We start from the raw sequence: 20,011 nt of genomic DNA, 5'->3' as shown, positions 1-20,011 counted from the left end.
CTGCAGAACCACTCCTTTATTAGGGGTGTCTTACTAATTGCCTACAATTTCCACCTGTTGTCTATTCCATTTGCACAACAGCATGTGAAATGTATTGTCAAACAGTGTTGCTTCCTAAGTGGACAGTTTGATTTCACAGAAGTGTGATGACTTGGAGTTACATTGTGTTGTTTAAGTGTTCCCTTTATTTTTTTGAGCAGTGTATGACAAGGACATCAAATCAGCAAAACCAAATTATGGAAAAATTCCCTAGAAATCCACAGTGCAAGAGGCTCTTAGTGGGCATTCATAAAATGTGCAAGTCCCTGGCATTAAATGAAGAGAGGAGAGCTGTGCAATAAAGATGCAAAATACATGTAAGATCAAACCCAGGACTCCCTCTGTTTTTTGGTGGCATCTCTAAATGTATCCACCCTCGGGATGAATATGGTATTGAAAATGGGTGATTGAGAACATGTGAAACAGGGGACCAAATTAATCAGGTGAGATTAACTGGATAAGAAAGTTCAGTAAATTATAGGTTTACATTTTTAATAGCTATATAATAAGCCGTGGTTCCAATATAATAAAGACAGTAACTATGTGTGTAGGAAACTGTTTTACACATCAGCAAGCTCACAAGATACTTTAAGCTTAGATTTGTTTTAATACAAAAAAAGCATAGGCCAAAACTCACAGGTAAGTCAATTTATTTTAGAAACACAATACTTCTTTTAAACAGCAGAGGGTGAAGTAAACTAAATTATGTTCATCTTGCTATGGTACAGGGCGTCTGTTGTCATCCTAATGACTCATTGGGCAACGGCTAAAACCTTATATATCATTTATCTATCATGCTCTACAAATAGCCTGTCCACTTATCCAATTACCTGCGCTAGGTGAGGGATTACGTTTGGGATTGTCCACAGGAAGATTGGCTTCCCATTGGTTGACCTATGGTCAGTGATTTTTTTGGGGCCTACTTACTACCCTTTAGAATGTTTTAATTCTGAATTTAATTGATAATCTGTCTGTAGTTACAGCTGCTGGGCAATAGCAGGTGACATCGCAAAGCACAATTAATAGAAAATGGGGGGTGAATGAAGGACACATTGAAAGGCATACAGACAAATGTGTCATTCTGTAGCAGCCCTTGGGGCACTTTTATTACATATTGGCAGAGTGTCCAGGCATGTTACATGGTGAGAATAATGAAGACGTCCATTCAGGCCTCTGGTCATTTCGTCATCATGCCAAAATTTAAGCAAATCATTTATGGAAAGTTCATTAGAATATCTATGACATTTAAATTAAGTATAACAAATGCAAAATAAAGGTGACAAGGTGTAGCTGGTGGCAGGATTATCTTAATTTGAGTCTATTAGTCTTCATTACAACCATTGTTTAGGATGACATGTTAAAATCCATGCATGAAACCGAAGAAGAACCATTGGGCCTAAACCAAACTAACTTAAGAGGATAAACAGTGATCTTATTTATACCCTGCGCATTTAATAGCAGTATCATTTAGAAGTTAATCATAATAGAAACAGTTCGGCATTACAATGCACCAAAAACCGTATATAAATAGATGCAATTTCTATGAGACGTTATGTAACTCCCAAACATTCCAATCCATGTTCACTTATCACAAGAAGCTCTTTCAAAAAGTAAATATCCCCAACAGGTTTTATAGAATGCACGGTTGTTGCATTTCATCTGCTACTACAGAACACGTACTTAGCAATATAAAAATCATAAAACAAGAAAAGCTCCATTTGTCAGACAGCATGAAAAGCATTTTACATTTCTGTTTTTACATTATTTTTTAGAGGTGTAACTCCGTTATCAGGATAATCATTTAAAGATATTAATCAAATGCAACAAACATGATGCCGAAAACTAATTATTGTTGTTCTTAGTCCAGATAAGACAGGTGTATAACAGATGGATTTAACAGCTTACATCTTTTGGTTAGTAAGTCAGTCACTCCAAGTGTGATGTGTGCCTTGAACATCCTAACCCAATCCAGAAATGGCAAATGCTGAACTATCAGTGGGACGCCTTAGCTCACCTGTTAAAAATCCCGCAAAGAATTTCTCACCTGTCTTTCTCACATTCTAAAAACACTTCAAACTTAGGATCTAAATTTCACACCCAACCTCAAACCAACAAAAACCCTTGACAAAATTCAAATTCTTAAAAATCCCTGATTCTTCGTCCTCCCTCCCCCAATCACTTTACAGAAAATCCCCCCTTCCCCATTCTGAATTATCTCTTGCTGCGGCCCGCTGCCTCTTGCTTCTCCTCCTCCTCTGGGTGGCTGCTCTGCTGGTGGCCCTTCAGGTTGCTCTCTCGGCCAAAGCTCTTGCCACAGGTAGGGCAGGCATAACGCCCCTTGATGTGTGCCCGGTTCTTGTGGGCTTCTAGCTGCTCGGGACGGGCAAAGCTCTCCTCACACTCCTCGCAGGGGTGGGCCTTACGTGGGATGTGCTTTTCCTTCTTGTGGGCGCGGAGCTGGGCCAGGGCAGGGAACGTGAGCTCACACTCAGGGCAGGGGTGTTGCTTGGGTGGAGCGGGAGCCGCTTTAGGTTTCTTCTCCTCTGCTGGGGCTTCACTGTCGTCTTCTCTGGCCTCCTCGCCTACTGCTGCTTTAGGACGACCTCGCCTGCCACCTCCTGCTGCTGCTGCTGCTTTCCCCTTGGTCTCAGCCGGAGCTGCTGCAGCCTCCTCTGCATTGTTTCCAGTCTCAGCCTCCTCTGTGCCCTCTTCCTTCTTCTTTCTCTTCTTCCCTCCGACCGTTGAGTCCTCTGCTTTAAAGGGCCGTCCACGCTTCTTGGCGGGCGAGGCGCTGCCGTTGCAGTGCTGGTCACCGGCGTGGTTCTCTTGGTGCATTATTAGCTCAGACTCTGTCTCGAAGCCCCGGTTGCACTTCCCACAGCGGTGGGTCTTGGTAGGGTCATCTGGCTCTTCCACCTCTGCCTCTGGACGGGGGTGCTGGGCCAGGCGGTGGGTACGAAGGAAGGCAGGGCTGCGGAAGGTCTCACTGCAGTCCTTACACACAAATTGCCTCTCTGGACAGACCTGTCTCCTGTGGGTCGTCAGCTGAGGGGGGCAGAGAGTGAACACACGTGAGTCAAGGCTGAGGGTAGAGTCCAGTGATTGACATTAACACCATGGTCCAAAAAGGTGACTGAAAACTGTGTTGCAAGGAACCACTTCACAAAATAAAATGTATTATCATCACTGGTATTGACAATAGAAGGCTGCTGGTCTCTGATCCCATGTACTACATATTCTCTTAGTGGCCTTGAGCAAGGCACATAACCCCCACAAAGTAAAATACTGCACTGATATAAAAGGTTACTGTATAAAACATGGTCCGTCAAGCCTCCATCTGGAGAGCTACTGGGTGTGCAAGCTAATGATCCAACCCTGGTCAAACACACCAGTCAAGGTCCTGTTGAGCAGCTGATGTTTTACAATGTGGTGTGTTCAAACAGGGCTGGAGCAAAAGCCTGCACTATCAAGTGGCTCTCCAGGAGGATAGTTGGCCACCCTGCAACATTACAATTACAACCAAATAGTTTTTGTCTATCTTTATAAAATAATTCCCTCACTCAATGTACCAGGGATCAAATGGCGGGAGAGGTGGGAGAAGTAGCTAACTAAGATGTTTAACTATTTTTAAGGTTAAAATATTCAGTGTTCTGGGGAGATGTTGACAGCATAGGAGTTACTCGTCAATTAGGCTATTCTAAAAACATGTTTTTTTTACACTATCAGTATTTCATGGCCAGTATTGAATAGAGGAGAATCCATTCCAATTTTGAGCTCGAGACAGTATTACAACCGGAGTATTGGTTTCATCCACTGCGCACCCGTATCAATGGAACTATCGGCCATTTGCAGTTATACAAGAACGGCAGTGAAGTTATTTTAGGACATCGAACATTGATACATGCCAATAGCTAAATAGTTAGCAAGTGAGAACCAGCCAAACTAAACAATGTTCTGAATTGGCAATTAGTCTGTTTTATGTCATTTTACCCGCTGTGCAAATGTCTCTCTACGGCAACAGCCCACTGACACACACGCAGGCGATGTACGCACCATGAATTTTCCAGGATTTTCATTGCTCACCAAAAATTAGCTATAACTGGGCATATAACTCAATAAGTAGCAATCAACAAAATGCGCACTTTGAGCTAAAAAAACAAAAACGCATCTCGCGACTGCATGATTGAAAGACCCCTCATATCCGTCAACACAGGACTACAATAATTATACTCTGATGCACTCTGCATAGATTGGGAGGACAGTGAACACCACATCATATCCGAAGGACACTTTTATCCAAGTCTGATCAGAGTAGTCTAACAGTGATTTTTTACTTGTCCATTTGAACAATTTAACTCTATAATCTGCTTGATTGAAAAAAAATATATTGCCCTGGGCAAGTGTCAATGTAGCCTGGGTGGCAGGAAGCCTAGCAGTTAGAGTGTTGGGCCAGTAAGTAAAAGGTTGCCGATTCAAATACCTTAGCAGACAAGGTGAAAACTGACAGTATGCCCTTGAGCAAGGCACTTAACCCTTATTTTCTCTAGGGGGTCTGTACTATGGCTGACCCTGTAAAACAACACATTTCACTGCACCTATCCAGTGCATCTGACAATAAAACACCTTCATTTATTTATTATGTTGAGACCTTGAGTCTGACTTTGCTGGCTCATTTCAAGCTATTCAAGCAGTGTCACACTAAACATACACTGCTCAAAAAGATAAAGGGAACACTTAAACAACACAATGTAACTCCAAGTCAATCACACTTCTGTGAAATCAAACTGTCCACTTAGGAAGCAACACTGATTGACAAACTTCACATGCTGTTGTGCAAATGGAATAGACAACAGGTGGAAATTATAGGCAATTAGCAAGACACCCCCAATAAAGGAGTGGTTCTGCAGGTGGGGACCACAGACCACTTCTCAGTTCCTATGCTTCCTGGCAGATGTTTTGGTCACTTTTGAATGCAGGTGGTGCTTTCACTCTAGTGGTAGCCTGAGACGGAGTCTACAACCCACAATAGTGGCTCAGGTAGTACAGCTCATCCAGGATGGCAGATCAATGCGAGCTATGGCAAGAAGGTTTGCTGTGTCTGTCAGCGTAGTGTCCAGAGCATGGAGGTGCTACCAGGAGACAGGCCAGTACATCAGGAGACGTGGAGGAGGCCGTAGGAGGGCAACAACCCAGCAGCAGGACCGCTACCTCTGCATGCCACAAATGTGCATGTGTCTGCTCAAACGGTCAGAAACAGACTCCATGAGGGTGGTATGAGGGCCCTACGTCCACAGGTGGGGGTTGTGCTTACAGCCCAACACCGTGCAGGACGTTTGGCATTTGCCAGAGAACACAAAGATTGGCAAATTCGCCACTGGCGCCCTGTGCTCTTCACAGATGAAAGCAGGTTCCCACTGAGCACAAGTGACAGACGTGACATTCTGTGGACGCCGTGGAGAACGTTCTGCTGCCTGCAACATCCTCCAGCATGACCGGTTTGGCGTGGCATTTCTTTGGTGGGCCGCACAGCCCTCCATGTGCTCGCCAGAGGTAGCCTGACTGCCGTTAGGTACCGAGATGAGATCCTCAGACCCCTTGTGAGACCATATGCTGGTGCGGTTGGCCCTGAGTTCCTCCTAATGCAAGACAATGCTAGACCTCATGTGGCCGGAGTGTGTCAGCAGTTCCTGCAAGAGGAAGGCATTGATGCTATGGACTGGCCCGCCCGTTCCCCAGACCTGAATCCAATTGAGCACATCTGGGACATCATGTCTTGCTCCACCCACCAACGCCACGTTGCACCACAGACTGTCCAGGAGTTGGCGGATGCTTTAGTCCAGATCTGGGAGGAGATCCCTCGGGAGACCATCCGCCACCTCATCAGGAGCATGCCCAGGCGTTGTAGGGGAGGTCATACAGGCACGTGGAGGCCACACACACTACTGAGCCTCATTTTGACTTGTTTTAAGGACATTACATCAAAGTTGGATCAACCTGTAGTGTGGTTTTCCACTTTAATTTTGAGTGTGACTCCAAATCCAGACCTCCATGGGTTGATAAATTGGATTTCCATTGATAATTTGTGTGATTTTGTTGTCAGCACATTCAACTATGTAAAGAAAAAAGTATTTAATAAGAATATTTCATTCATTCAGATCTATGATGTGTTATTTTAGTGTTCCCTTTATTTTTTTGAGCAGTGTATATTAGTTCAGAACCTGTGTCACTGTTCTGCACTCACCTCAGAGAAGGTGCGGAAGCTCTCCTGGCAGTGGGGACACTTGAAGGGCTTGTCCTCCTTGTTGTGTGAGCCCTGGTGCTGGGTCAGCTCCTCCGAGGACGGAAAGGTACGGTCACACACATAGCAGGTGAACAAAGTATCTCCCTGGGGAAAAAATAGACAATTAATGAACACGTTTGGTAAATGGGGGGGGGGGGGGAATTCTCACAGGTCTAGTCTGGAAATAAGTATTGTTATGTTGGTCTGAAGCTTTTAATAGACTGTTTAAGGTAAAAACAGGGCTTCCGTAGGTAATACCTTCTAGAAAGTGTTTTGATTGTTAGGCAGGTTGTGTAGTAGCATACCTGCTGGAGCTGCTGCTTGTACTCCTCACGATGGCTCTTCTTCATGTGCCTCTCCTTGGCTTTGGAGTTACAGAAGGTGATGAAGCACTGGAAACACTGCAGGTTCTCATGCTGATCTGTGAGAAGAGGGGGTCAGCGATATGACAACTGAAAATGCATTGCCTTCCCTACCTACCAGATTGATTTCATTCAAACCAAAGAAAATATGTATTTGTCTATGAGTAGTGCTGTGGCGGTCAGTACATTTTGTCAGACGGTGATTGTCAAGCACATAACTGAAGGTCTCAGTAATTAACAAACATTTAGCATCTCCTGTCTTCTAAGCCTACAAGCCACTGATGTAGATGTTCCAAAGGTCTGCATGAGTGGTTAGAGCGTTGGACTAGTAACCGAAAGGTTGCAAGTTCGATTCCCCGAGCTGACAAGGTACAAATCTGTCGTTCTGCCCCTGAACAGGCAGTTAACCCACTGTTCCTAGGCCGTCATTGAAAATAAGAATTTGTTCTCAACTGACTTGCCTAGTAAAATAAAGGTAAAAAAAAAATGGAAAAAAAAGTCAGGCAAATCCATGTAATATCACAAAACCACAATTTATCTTAGACAGGTCTAAAGAAACATGATATGAAGAAAATCTAGTCTAGTTCTAAAGAACAGTATAGCATACTCAGTTGTGCTTCTTTTAGGCCCTGATCTGGCTATGCCATATGGCTGTGGGCTACACTAGTTAATTTAGCAGACACAATTGGCTTAGAATTCCATGGCATTATTTTATAGTATGAAGAATACAATTGAACATAGCTGAATGAAATAGAAAGGATATTACACACTGCGTATTTATGCCAGTTATGCTCTACACCAGTTGTAAAGCGGATTAACGTGCTTAATTTTAAGCAGTTATTTGGCCACTTTAGTTGTGATACAAACCTTATCAAAACATTGAGGCCTATGGGGTAGGCTACATGAGGTTTTGTGACTGATTTGAAAAAGTTGCAAAAAAAGCATGCACTGTTTGTCTTAACCTGGGTATCATTCACAAGTGATTATATTATTCACAAGTGATATGCTAATATTGTCACCCATCACACTATTCTTGATTTAATCTAGTCTTTAAATATACTAAATAATGTGTGAAATTTGTTTTGAATTAGAATAGACCATTATCATGCACCTGTCAAGACAGGGGCAGCTGAGGAAAAAAATACATGTCATCTCGGCACTTACAGTGCCTTGCGAAAGTATTCGGCCCCCTTGAACTTTGCGACCTTTTGCCACATTTCAGGCTTCAAACATAAAGATATAAAACTGTATTTTTTTGTGAAGAATCAACAACAAGTGGGACACAATCATGAAGTGGAACGACATTTATTGGATATTTCAAACTTTTTTAACAAATCAAAAACTGAAAAATTGGGTGTGCAAAATTATTCAGTCCCTTTACTTTCAGTGCAGCAAACTCTCTCCAGAAGTTCAGTGAGGATCTCTGAATGATCCAATGTTGACCTAAATGACTAATGATGATAAATACAATCCACCTGTGTGTAATCAAGTCTCCGTATAAATGTACCTGCACTGTATTAGTCTCAGAGGTCCGTTAAAAGTGCAGAGAGCATCATGAAGAACAAGGAACACACCAGGCAGGTCCCGAGATACTGTTGTGAAGACGTTTAAAGCCGGATTTGGATACAAAAAGATTTCCCAAGCTATAAACATCCCAAGGAGCACTGTGCAAGCGATAATATTGAAATGGAAGGAGTATCAGACCACTGCAAATCTACCAAGACCTGGCCGTCCCTCTAAACTTTCAGCTCATACAAGGAGAAGACTGATCAGAGATGCAGCCAAGAGGCCCATGATCACTCTGGATGAACTGCAGAGATCTACAGCTGAGGTGGGAGACTCTGTCCATAGGACAACAATCAGTCGTATATTGCACAAATCTGGCCTTTATGGAAGAGTGGCAAGAAGAAAGCCATTTCTTAAAGATATCCATTTCTTAAAGATATCCATAAAAAGTGTTGTTTAAAGTTTGCCACAGGCCACCTGGGAGACACACCAAACATGTGGAAGAAGGTGCTCTGGTCAGATGAAACCAAAATTGAACTTTTTGGCAACAATGCAAAACGTTATGTTTGGCGTAAAAGCAACACAGCTCATCACCCTGAACACAGCATACCCACTGTCAAACATGGTGGTGGCAGCATCATGGTTTGGGCCTGCTTTTCTTCAGCAGGGACAGGGAAGATGGTTAAAATTGATGGGAAGATGGATGGAGCCAAATACAGGACCATTCTGGAAGAACCTGATGGAGTCTGCAAAAGACCTGAGACTGGGACGGAGATTTGTCTTCCAACAAGACAATGATCCAAAACATAAAGCAAAATCTACAATGGAATGGTTCAAAAATAAACATATCCAGGTGTTAGAATGGCCAAGTCAAAGTCCAGACCTGAATCCAATCGAGAATCTGTGGAAAGAACTGAAAACTGCTGTTCACAAATGCTCTCCATCCAACCTCACTGAGCTCGAGCTGTTTTGCAAGGAGGAATGGGAAAAAATGTCAGTCTCTCGATGTGCAAAACTGATAGAGACATACCCCAAGCGACTTAGCTGTAATCGCAGCAAAAGGTGACGCTACAAAGTATTAACTTAAGGGTGCTGAATAATTTTGCACACCAAATTTTTCAGTTTTTGATTTGTTAAAAAAGTTTGAAATATCCAATAAATGTCGTTCCACTTCATGATTATGTCCCACTTGTTGATTCTTCACAAAAAAATAGTTTTATATCTTTATGTTTGAAGCCTGAAATGTGGCAAATGGTCAAAGTTCAAGGGGGCCGAATACTTTCGCAAGGCACTGTAAATAGCAAACGGAGGATGCTTTCCCCGTGGTTCATTTTCATGCCTGCCAGGTAGGCTATATTCCTGTTGTAAAGCAAAGCAATGTGCTAAATATTAGAAAAGTTGAGAAATAAATATAGTAGGCCTAGCATACAGAAAGCTGATGGGATCTTCTTTTTAATAGCGACCATCACTCTTTCTCACGCAATTGCATAGCCTATAGAAATGTTGCGCAACATGAGCTCTCATGAAGAGTTTGATTTGACTTTCGATAACATTTGCATGGATGTCAGAGTGATAAGAGGGACAATAGAGTGCGGAGTACCATGCAGTTAGCAGGTTTGGTTGGCTACTAATGACCATCAGAGCTTGGAGAAGCCTAATTACCGTGACTAAACGGTCACATGGAATTTGACTGCAGTCATGACTCGTGACAGCCGGTGTGTCGGTAATACGGTCACCGTAACAGCCCTATCTGTGAGTCATTACAAAAACTTTAAACAGTAGAGTAACTGACACCCAATGTGTGCATGTTTTAAAGTCTTTGTATAATCTGTAATTTGTTGTACCCCATAACATGTTATCATTGTCTGTTTGCATACCTCTTGTAAGTATACTGACTTTTCCGCCATAAAAACACTTATTTTAATTTTAAATTGTTTTGTTGAAAAAACTGCCACCCAACTCACATGGTTGAATGGTGGGTGGAGGTGGTGCTTTGAAGGAGGCAATGGGTTTGTAGTGTTCTGCTGGTTTCTCAGTGGTCAGTTCTGCAGGGGGATCTGGTGACCCCTTCCCCATCACTATTTCCTCTATATTCAGTATGTCTGAGTCCATCGTGGGAGACTGGGATGTCCTTGAAAAGTTTAAACATAAGGATGGTAGAGTTAACCAACCAGTGAGGTAAATTAACATGTATAGCTAATAAGTTATCCGCACATTGCAAGCTAGATAACAAGACATACATTTACAATAACTAAGTATTGTGCACAGGCGTATCTCAATTAAATACCCCTTATTTGGACTGAACAGGAAACGGGTTCACTGATTATACGTTAGCTGGCTAGATAACGCGATGTTAGTTGCGAACTAAGTTTTTGACTAGTTAATACATAGCAAGCCAAGTTCCCGCAATGAATTGATTTGTTAGCAATAAGGTAAGCACACGATAACGTTAAAACATGCACAGCTAGCAGCTAAAGGCGCTAACGGTAGCTGAAATAGGCTCCCAAACCAACAAGGCCCTAAAGTTAGCTAGCGGTGTTGACGCCCGTATCAGCAAACGGTAGCAAGCTACCGCAAGTCGGTCATTAGAAGGATTGCGAGATTCCCCAGAAACAACTTGTTTTCACGAAGTGAAGCAACGTTAGTTATACTTTGGCTAGATGTATACAGTATGCCAATGACGATATACATGTTACATTTATACTAAGTGAAGTTAGTTGTCTAAATATGACTTGGCGAAACTCGTTAGACAAACGTTTGCTAAAGGCTACACAGACACGCCTGATCGCCAAACCGATATTTCCGTTTAGATTTTTCAAAATTTTTAATAATTGGTTAGGGGTCCGTTTTAGGTTCTTGCTAAAACGGTTTAACAGTCAACGGTGTATTTACCTTAGTCTTATACCTCAATGGTTTGCTGAGCGAACACCAATTTCGAATAACAACCTAGTTAGCTACATTAGCTGGCAGGCTAACAATTCAAACGGAGAAATAACAATTTAGCATATTACGGACACGTTTAGTTCACGGAAACCAACTGCCCCACCATAACGATATGGTAAATATGTATGCATAAGTCTTAAACTATATTAGCGAACTAACGTTACAGCTAAACATGAATTGTACACAAGCGAACATGCCGTTGGCCACCTACCTCAAACCGCTTCCAGTACAGTGAAGTTAATGTGGAAATTGAATTGACCCATGTCACGTGACACGGGCAATATTTGGAGTCTTCAACAACAACAAAAAATGAAATTTGAACGCGTCTATGCTCTTTTCCCCTAAAAACCTGAGCAAATGCAGACACGTGTTTGTCTGTGCCTGGGTGCAGTTGATTTGGTAAATCGAATTAATTTGCTGTTTGTAGCTAAAGACTAGATGAATAACTCCGGTGAATTATGTACCTTGAGACGAGCAGGTAGCAGCAGGCAGACCAATACAATTCACAACCCAAACTGTTAGAAAACGTACATGTATTTGCTCCAACAGTATTAAATAACTCAATTATTCAATTTATAAAGAACGCCAAAAACACATGCAAAAGCTTATTGGTATGTAAACAACAAAACAAGGTTCAGAATGAGAATTTAAAAAATGAGAATTACAAAAAAAAAATCTTCAAATGTATTTTCACTTGGTTTCAGAGACATTGAATTTATGGTTATCATTAATTCTCTATTCACATGTTCTTTTGTAGGTAATTTCATACAACAAAAGCCATTGCATACATCAAGATTACATTTACACAGTAGGCTAAAAAGTGACCAAGTTCTTAATTTCCTGCACAGGACTGAAGCTGACACTGAAAAGAGAGAAGCACTCAACTATGGTGTAGGGGGAAAAATGATGAAATAAGAGCTTCTAACCTAAAATTAAAAAAAAAAACATTTAAAAAAAGCTAAACATAGCATTAAATAAAACATGCACCAAGAAAAACAAATCTTATCAGCTTCAAAAACTCCCTTGACTGTGGAAATTCAAGAAGCAGTTGTGGTTACGAGAGATACAGAGAAACACGCAACACTTGAGGCATCGTACGCGAGACATTCGCTCACAGCCTCCGAAGCGGCACCTGCCACCTTCTCCCTCCCCAAGCTGCTCCGGCCAGTGGCCCGAACCGTCGTACCGCGTGGCCACGTCAGGGAGAGGACTATCCTGTAACAGGCCAGGATCTGGGGCTGTGCCCGGAGAGTGTAATTTCTGAGGGGGGTGCGGAGGGGCTGCGTCCTGGGTGTCTGAGCCACTGGAGAGGATCAAGGCCTTGGAGACCTCGAGCCTGAATGCCATGAGGTTCAGAGGCTCAGGCAGAGGAACATGATCCTGCCTGTACTGCATCCATGAGTTTACCAGAGCCAGATCTGTAAGGTACCACAGAACGGCCTGTGGCCAGCTCGATGGTGCCGAGGCTGAGAGTGGGGAATGGTAGAGATTCAGTAAATCTCTATTGAGGCTGGCTGCCTTTTGGGCCTTCTCGAAGCTGTCGACGAGCGATGCCATGTTCTGCTGGGCCTTCCCTACGGTAGAGAGGATGAAGCCGAGATGGTACCTGTGTAGCATCAGCCGCCCGTCAGAGCTAACAAACTCGTCACCCATCTGTCCTTTGGCCCCTCCCACCTTGCCCGCACCATGCACCCCAGACCCAAGGAGGTGCTCCAACATGGCAGGGGTAGAGAGCTCCTGCTTGCAGAGATACACCATCCCATCTCTGGGCACCATTTTCTCAACTGTGGTCTCTTTGTTGGAGAGATCCAGACTAAGGTTGAAATCTATGATCAGACCGTCAGATCTAACTAAGACTGTGCTGTGCAAGGAGGGCCGCTTGTTGTTGACCGCTCTACACGTCAAAGGGAGAGGGTATTGATCGACTCCATGGTCACCCTCTCTTCTCAGCATCAGGTATCTGGCCCGAACGTGGTCCATTAATGGTCTAACCCGCCAAAGGGGGTCAGTTTTAAAACTAAAACAGTCCTGGCTGGATGGTATGTCCCCACACCTCTGCCAAATTCTGTGAGGGATTGTGGATGTCGGTGTTGTGGATTTTGCAGACACAGACTTGGAGCTAAGAGCTTGTATTTGACTGTGGCCGCGTGTAAGTGTGTGGCCGCTGCCATCCAGTTCACCTCTAGTTGTGCCAACTGTAGGATTAACTGGGGTGTGTAAAGCTCTGAGTGGGTTGCGTGTGGTGTCTCCCTCCTTAGGCCTGTCTGGATTACCACTGTGTCCAGCTTCCTGGGTGTCCAAGGGATCCCCTGCTGGCGCTGGAGATGCCAGTTGCAGTTTGCAGGAGAGTTGGGAGAAGCGGGAGGCAGACATGGTGTCAGCAACCAGAGGCACCCTGGTGAAGTCCTGCCAGTACAGTTTGAGACTGGGGAACTAGGAGAGGAGAATGACATTGAAGACAATGTTAGTTTATGCAGCATTAGAAAGTATGCGCATAAGAATGACTGTAGACATTCAAAAGTGCAGAGATTAGCATGAGTTTGACCCACTAGGCCTAACTACTTTGTTCTTTACATGTCCCATTCAGTGTAGTGAGGATGAAGATGCAAAAAAACTAGCCGCCATAAGATTCAGGTTATACGCCAATACTTTCATTTATATACCTTCAATGTTCCCATGGCAATGTGGATTCCGACAAACTGGGCCACCTCTTTTGCTGTCACTGGGTTCGACAGATGGGACACTTTATTTGTGCACCGGGCAATCTCAGACCAAGCATCCCAACCAAAATACTTGGAGAAGTAATCAATGGGTTTCCTGTAGCCAGTCCCTGTCTGGGACCCTCCCATAGATACTGAATGAGCCTGGCTTTCTGTGGTTGGCAAGCTGAGAAAGCACAACAATTTACATCAAAACTGACAACATGACATGTCCTTAAGGATACACACAGTACATGACAAAGTAGAAACATTAGAATTAAATTGTACAGTGTATTCATGATGAGTAAAAGGCAAATTACAATACTTACTTGTATGGTATATAATTTGAATGCAGTGAGGCATGGCTTTGGCTGTCATGGTAACAGGCCATAACTACAGCCTCAGGGTCAGGCTGTGGGTCAGAACATTCAACAACCTCGGACTCCACTTCGTCAGAATTCTGAAGTAGGAAATCAACAAGCTCCTCTGTTTCTTGCTGCTCGAAGTCCATTTCACCTGTAAAAAAGAAACAGCACTTAGATAGTTACAGCCATCTTCACTGTTGCTTATGAAAATGTACATTGCTACAACACATGACTCATGTTGATCTTACCTTCTCCATACTCATTCATCTCAGATCCAAACTTTGCTGTGCTCCTGTTCACCTCATACTCCTCTACTGCAGGGTTGGTAGTGGATAGAGTCTCCACTGGATGGTCGAGTCTGGCCTCTCCAGGCTCCACCAGCGCTGGTACCCCCTGCTCACTTTGAGATGGTTCCTCCAGAAGCTCCCGCTCCTCCTTCACTGGGTAGAATATGCACTGCCTGGTACTGCTCTGCTCCACATTCAATTGGGATTGACCTTGACTAACCTGGGGATCATTCAAAACCAGGTTGTTTTCCTGCTTCACCAGATACATCCTGACCCCCCTCTGCTCCACTGTGTGTCCGGCACGAGAGGTGTGTGGCAAGGGAACCAAATCTGAGGTTTTCTCCTCCACCTTGACCTCCTGACCTCTAAAGTCTACCATGAGCACCACTCCATTCTCCCCCACTGCTGCCTCGCTCTGCCTTGAGGTGAGGAACCTCTCCAGTATGATGCCTGGGGATTGGCCAGTGTCCCTGTCATCCTGGTCCCCTGCTACTCCTTTCATCACCATCCCATCTTCGGTCTTCAACACCTCCACTACACTGGTGGTGACTGACTCAAGCTCAAACACTACCTGGTCCTCAGGGTCCTCCTCAAGCGGTGAGATGCAGGATCCAGATGGACATGGAGCTGTTAGCATGTTTTGCTCAGAAATAGATCTGATCTCGGTCTGTAAACTGATGGGAGATGACTGACCAGGATGGAGAGTCGTGACATCTGCCTCATCCTTGATTTCAGTATCATTATTGAGTGAATACAGCTGGTAGACTACCTGACATTCATCCGTTTCTTTCTCTGGTTCCATTTCTCTCATGCCCTCTCCTCCGAGACCCTTCCTTGTGGCTGAACCTCTCCTCCCACGCCCAACTCCTCTTTTCCTGCCCCTGGTGTAATTCTTTCTTCCCACTCCCCTCTTTTCCACTTCTCTCCTCTGCACCATAATCTCCTCCTCTTCTTGCTTGATCTCCAGTGGGTCAGAGGGGCAGGATTCAGTCTGTACATTTTGTGTTGTTACAGTCCTATTCACATTTCCAATCTGAGCTTTTGCAGGTAATGCATGAGTGCGGTTGTTTTCATGAAGGCTGGATCCCTCATTTGGTGAACTGTCTTCATGAGGTGAGCTCTGGAGTACCCCCTCATTTTGGTCCCCATCCCCAACAGTTACCAAATCCACCTCAAGTAGTAACTCCTTTTTAATTTCATCCTCAATAGGCCCAAGGTGTTCAAATCCAGAAACGGTAGGTATGAGAGCATCAGCAGTGTCATTCATATTGCCCTGACTCTCTGACTTGGTGTCCTCCGTTTGGTGACAGCTGTGGAGGGGGGCTATGGGTGTGAGGTGAGGAGGCGAAAGACTCTCGAACAGAAGGGGTTGGACCTTGTCAGATTTGGCCAGATAAGGGAATTTAACTTGTGGAGGAGTGCAAGATTGATTTGAATTTGGGGCCAAATGAGAAAATGATTCCATCCCCTCTGCAATTTTATCCATGTTCTTCTCCCTTCCCTTCTGTCCACCTTCAACAAGCGCAGCAGCCAGAGGCAGAGAGGGGGAAGGGTTTAGGGCTGGGAAAGAGACTCGCTCCCCTCTTTCTCCCAACCCTACCTCTCTCATCTCCATATCCCAATCAGATGCTACCTGCATTCCAAATGTGTTTTGACTCAATGAATTTTCAATGACCTCTGTCACTTTTAGTGGAGACTGGCCTAGATCTGACCTAGAAACGCCCTCAAAGATGTTGCCGTTAGTGTAGGTGAGACCAGGGCTCTCCACTGCATGCAGGGCTGCCTTGTGCTCCTGGAGGGACAAGACGTCAGAGAACCTCTCACCACAGTCCTTACATTCAAGGGCTCGCCGGGAATGAGAGCCACTGATGATCCCCTCTGTCTCCACTTTTTGGGCCGTACGTTTCCTGCTGGTCTTTGGCTTGGTCAGAGAGGTGTCAGAAGAATGAGACGTAGTCTTTAAAGGAGCCAACACAGAGAGTGCTGTGTGGTTCTTTTTGGGTCTCCCTACTTTTTTTTTCCCTCCAGCAGCTAGCATCTTTAGTTGTTTGCTTTTTGGCCCTTTCTTCTTATGGATGGGATGGGTGTCTTGGTGGAGATCTGTTTGACCTTGGGGGGCTTTTGAGGCATCTAATTTGTAAACTTTCAATTGGGGCTGTTTGTGACCCTTCAGTAGGAGTAGGGACTGTTGCTTTATTTTAGGGTTGGGCATATCTTCTGATATTGGGCTTGCTTCCACATTCAGTTTCTTTTTCTTTCTCCCTGTTTTTGACAGCTTTTGCCCCTTTGTTTTCTTAGGCTGGTCCTCCTGCGCCATCGTCTGCTGCTTTTTCCTTTTTGGCTTGGATGGAGCGATCACCTCTTGCTCGCTAATCAGTTCAGCGCTAATCTGCTTAAAAGTCTCACTAATTACATACTTTTGCTTTTTTACTTTCTTCTTCCTCGGCTTCACTTGCTGAACCTGCTCATCTACTTGCAAGACTTGCTGCACATGTGGTTCACACAATATAGATGAGGATTTGATTTTTGACTTGGAAATATCGTTTTTCTTCTTGACCTTTTTTTCTTTACCAACCTTTAAGGACAATTTCTTTTCAGGTTGAGCTGAGACACACATTTGGTTCATATCCTGAACCTGGTCTCCTTTCTGAAGCAGCTTAGATGGTTGTGGAAGCTTCTTCTGGTTTTTAGGCTTCTCTTTAGGACCAAACTTCACGACAAGATGAGCTTTCGTTGCTCTTGGTCGTTTGGCAGCCTCCCCTTTCACCTCAACCGTCTGCTGTTGCATATTTCCTTGCACTATAGAGTTCTTCGGCTGCTTTCTCTTCCTCACTTTTACAAATTCTTGTACTGACATCAAATGCACAGGCAGTTGTGAACTCTGTGGTGCCTTTGTCTCGGACGGCGGAGGGAATATTTCTGACGTCTGCGTGAGAGGCATCTCTCTGCTGTTCAGTGCGTTGTTAGAAACAGACTTATCTATCAGTGTCTGCAACTGCTCTTGTGCTGTCTGTTTCTTTCCTTCATAAGGCTTTTCCAAAATGTGCTGCTGGTCATTCTCTGTGTTTTCTAGAAGAGGTTTCTCAACTGATCTTCGCTGTCCTATTCCCGTCTGTTGTGTCTGTCCAATACTGGAATAGATCTGCTCTAACTGTAATGACTCCATCTGTCTGGCTGTCTCTCCTACCTGGCTTGTTTGTCCAGGTGGAGTTTGTGCAAACGTAACTGTTGGTACCAATGAGGAAGTGGAGAGTTCTTCCTGCTGGTCAGTTTTTAATGGCGTCAGCTTTAACGCCACTGTTGGGAATATGTCTGTCCCGTCACTCATACCCTCCTGAACCCTTTGATTCTGTCCAGAAGTCTGTTCAAATAGAAATGTTGGTAGTGAGGAAGCAGACATAAGTCCTTGTTGATCAGTTTGAGTCTGTTCCAATTCCAGAGTTGGTATCAGTGAAGGAGTGACTTCCAACACAACCGTTTGACTTTGTTCAGTCGTTTCCCTGAGCTCAACTGTTTCACTGTGACAGAACACCGGTTCCACTGATACAGTCTGAATCATAGTGTTCTCTTCTTCAACTGCCTGACCAGTCTGTCCAAGTAACTGCTGAGGAATCATCTCTCCTTCATGTGTTTGTGTTAATCCAGCATGCTCAGCTGGCACAGCATATGCAACTTCCTGTGTGTGTGAAAGTAACGGGGTCTCCATTTGTCCATCTGATATTACAGGTTCCAATGTAATAATTGGTTCCAGCGATTCACATTGTGGCTTTGCCTGTTCTAATCCCATCAACTTAATCTCTCCACCCCCAATCTTTTTCAGCTCTATAAACTGTGGTTGAGTAAAACGGAGTTGCAAATGCTCTCTCTTTCCCTGTAGCCGCTGTAGATCCAATGGTTGACCGTGTGGCGGCACCTGTCCCAGTATCACCACCTGGTTCACTTTGCGCACGTTCCCCAAAGACTCTATTAGTTTCCGGATTTGTTCAGTGTCTATGTTTTCCACCTGCTGGAAGGGCCCAAGGGGTTCCATGTGGAGAAAGGTTGGCTGGCCCATAGGAACCTGGGTTATGATGGGCTGACCTAGCTTCACCTGTTGGCCAGCTAGTGTGGTGCTGCTGGATGCTGTAACACACAGGTTGTGCTTGTGTTTCATGTGATGCAGCCGTGTCTTGGCAGTCTTGAAGGTTGCCTTGCACACGGAGCAGGAAAATTTTACCACTGCAGTGCCTAGATACAAAGAATAAAGATGAAAGTTTACATCTTGGTGTAAAAGGTTTGGTTCTGCATAGAATCACTAGCTTAATCACTATATAGTGTATATCACTAGCTTAATCACTGTATATCACTATCTTAATCACTGTATAGTGTATATCACGAGCATTTCACTGCACATCCCATTATAGCACAGTAGTTGTATGACATGAAAACAAACATGTTTCTCAGTACTCACCACTATTCTTCTTTAGCTGTGCCTTCATCGGTGGTGTGATCCCTCCAACTTCTTTCATTCCTTCCGGCGAATGCGCTAGTGTGTGTTTCTGGAGGGCCTTGGACATGCTAAACCTCTTGCCACACTCCTTACAGACATAGGGCCTTTCCCCTGTGTGCGTGCGGCGGTGATACTTCAGTAAGGTGAGTGTCTTGCAGGGTTTTCCACAGTCTGCGCAGGTGTATCCGTACAGGCCGAAGTGAAGCTTCTTATGGAGGGTGAGCTCAGAGGAACGGCTGAAGGCCTCACCACAGATGGGGCACTTGAAGGGCGTCTTTTCCGTGTGCGCACGCTGATGAAGCATGAGGTCACTGGAGTTAGTGAATTGGCGGTCACAGACGTAGCAGGCAAACAGGGCATCCCCCAGCATGCATTGCTCATACTCTGCCGGGTGACTCTGCTTGAGGTGGCGCTCTTTGCTCTTGTGGTCGCTGAAGATGATGTGACACTCCAGGCACTGCAGAGAGATCTGGGAAGCTGGGGGGAGGGAGAAGGGATTAGCGGACAGAACACTTGTATCCCAGCTTCAAACCTATATTAACACACAATGGAGGTTACTATAAGAGCAAAACAAAAATGAATGAACTGTAGTAATAGCTTAAAACTGCTTATGAAAGAACTACAAATAAATAACCTAAAAACACTACAGGGGAAATTATGAGATGTCTGCAATACTAAAGCCTTGAAAGATAAATACAAAAATGTATTACATGGTAACCAATCACGGCAGACTACTAGAGAAGATGTTCAATACTGACATGTGAGTGGCGTCACCATTTTTGGTGGCCTGGACATGTCCATCTTGAGTGGCTCCATTCTGTTCTTCTTGGGGGGAATATTTTTTCTGTCACTAGCGGCCACGTCATCCACATGAGTCTCCTTCTGTGCATCCTCAGGTTGGCCCAGTACCCACTCTTCAGGAGCAGCAGACTCTAGAGGAACAGCGGATAGTTCAAGAATTATCTCTGTAGAAGCAGTGGGGTCTGATACACACTCAGAAGCCTCTTCTGTGACAAGTAGCAGTTCACTCATTGGTTGTTC

The 20,011-nt window shown here is 44.4% G+C and overlaps 2 protein-coding genes across 3 annotated transcripts; both read right to left on the bottom strand.

Annotated features, from left to right (window-relative positions):
- Positions 1 to 1,115: 1,115 nt before the first annotated feature.
- On the bottom strand, positions 1,116 to 11,441 carry LOC135520506 (zinc finger protein 267-like). Of its 2 annotated transcripts, none has more exons than XM_064946107.1 (5): positions 11,342 to 11,441; positions 10,152 to 10,318; positions 6,625 to 6,740; positions 6,281 to 6,424; positions 1,116 to 3,084 (listed from the first exon to the last, which is right to left on the bottom strand). In XM_064946107.1, exons 2-5 carry the CDS (start codon positions 10,297 to 10,299, stop codon positions 2,251 to 2,253), a joined length of 1,242 nt encoding a protein of 413 aa, XP_064802179.1. In that variant the 5' UTR covers positions 10,300 to 10,318; positions 11,342 to 11,441; the 3' UTR covers positions 1,116 to 2,250. The 2 variants fall into 2 exon arrangements, with proteins under 2 accessions (XP_064802179.1, XP_064802180.1); XM_064946108.1 differs by lacking the exon at positions 11,342 to 11,441 and adding an exon at positions 11,080 to 11,333.
- Positions 11,442 to 11,646: 205 nt separating this feature from the next.
- Positions 11,647 to 20,005, bottom strand: LOC135520505 (uncharacterized). The gene is made up of 6 exons (XM_064946106.1): positions 19,729 to 20,005; positions 18,932 to 19,447; positions 14,443 to 18,708; positions 14,159 to 14,345; positions 13,794 to 14,016; positions 11,647 to 13,563 (listed from the first exon to the last, which is right to left on the bottom strand). Exons 1-6 carry the CDS (start codon positions 20,000 to 20,002, stop codon positions 12,142 to 12,144), a joined length of 6,888 nt encoding a protein of 2,295 aa, XP_064802178.1. The 5' UTR covers positions 20,003 to 20,005; the 3' UTR covers positions 11,647 to 12,141.
- Between the last annotated feature and the right edge of the window lie 6 nt (positions 20,006 to 20,011).

This window comes from Oncorhynchus masou, chromosome 29, assembly GCF_036934945.1.
Source record: "Oncorhynchus masou masou isolate Uvic2021 chromosome 29, UVic_Omas_1.1, whole genome shotgun sequence".
Lineage (NCBI taxonomy): Eukaryota > Metazoa > Chordata > Actinopteri > Salmoniformes > Salmonidae > Oncorhynchus > Oncorhynchus masou.
This window is presented reverse-complemented; position numbering and strand designations above follow the sequence as displayed.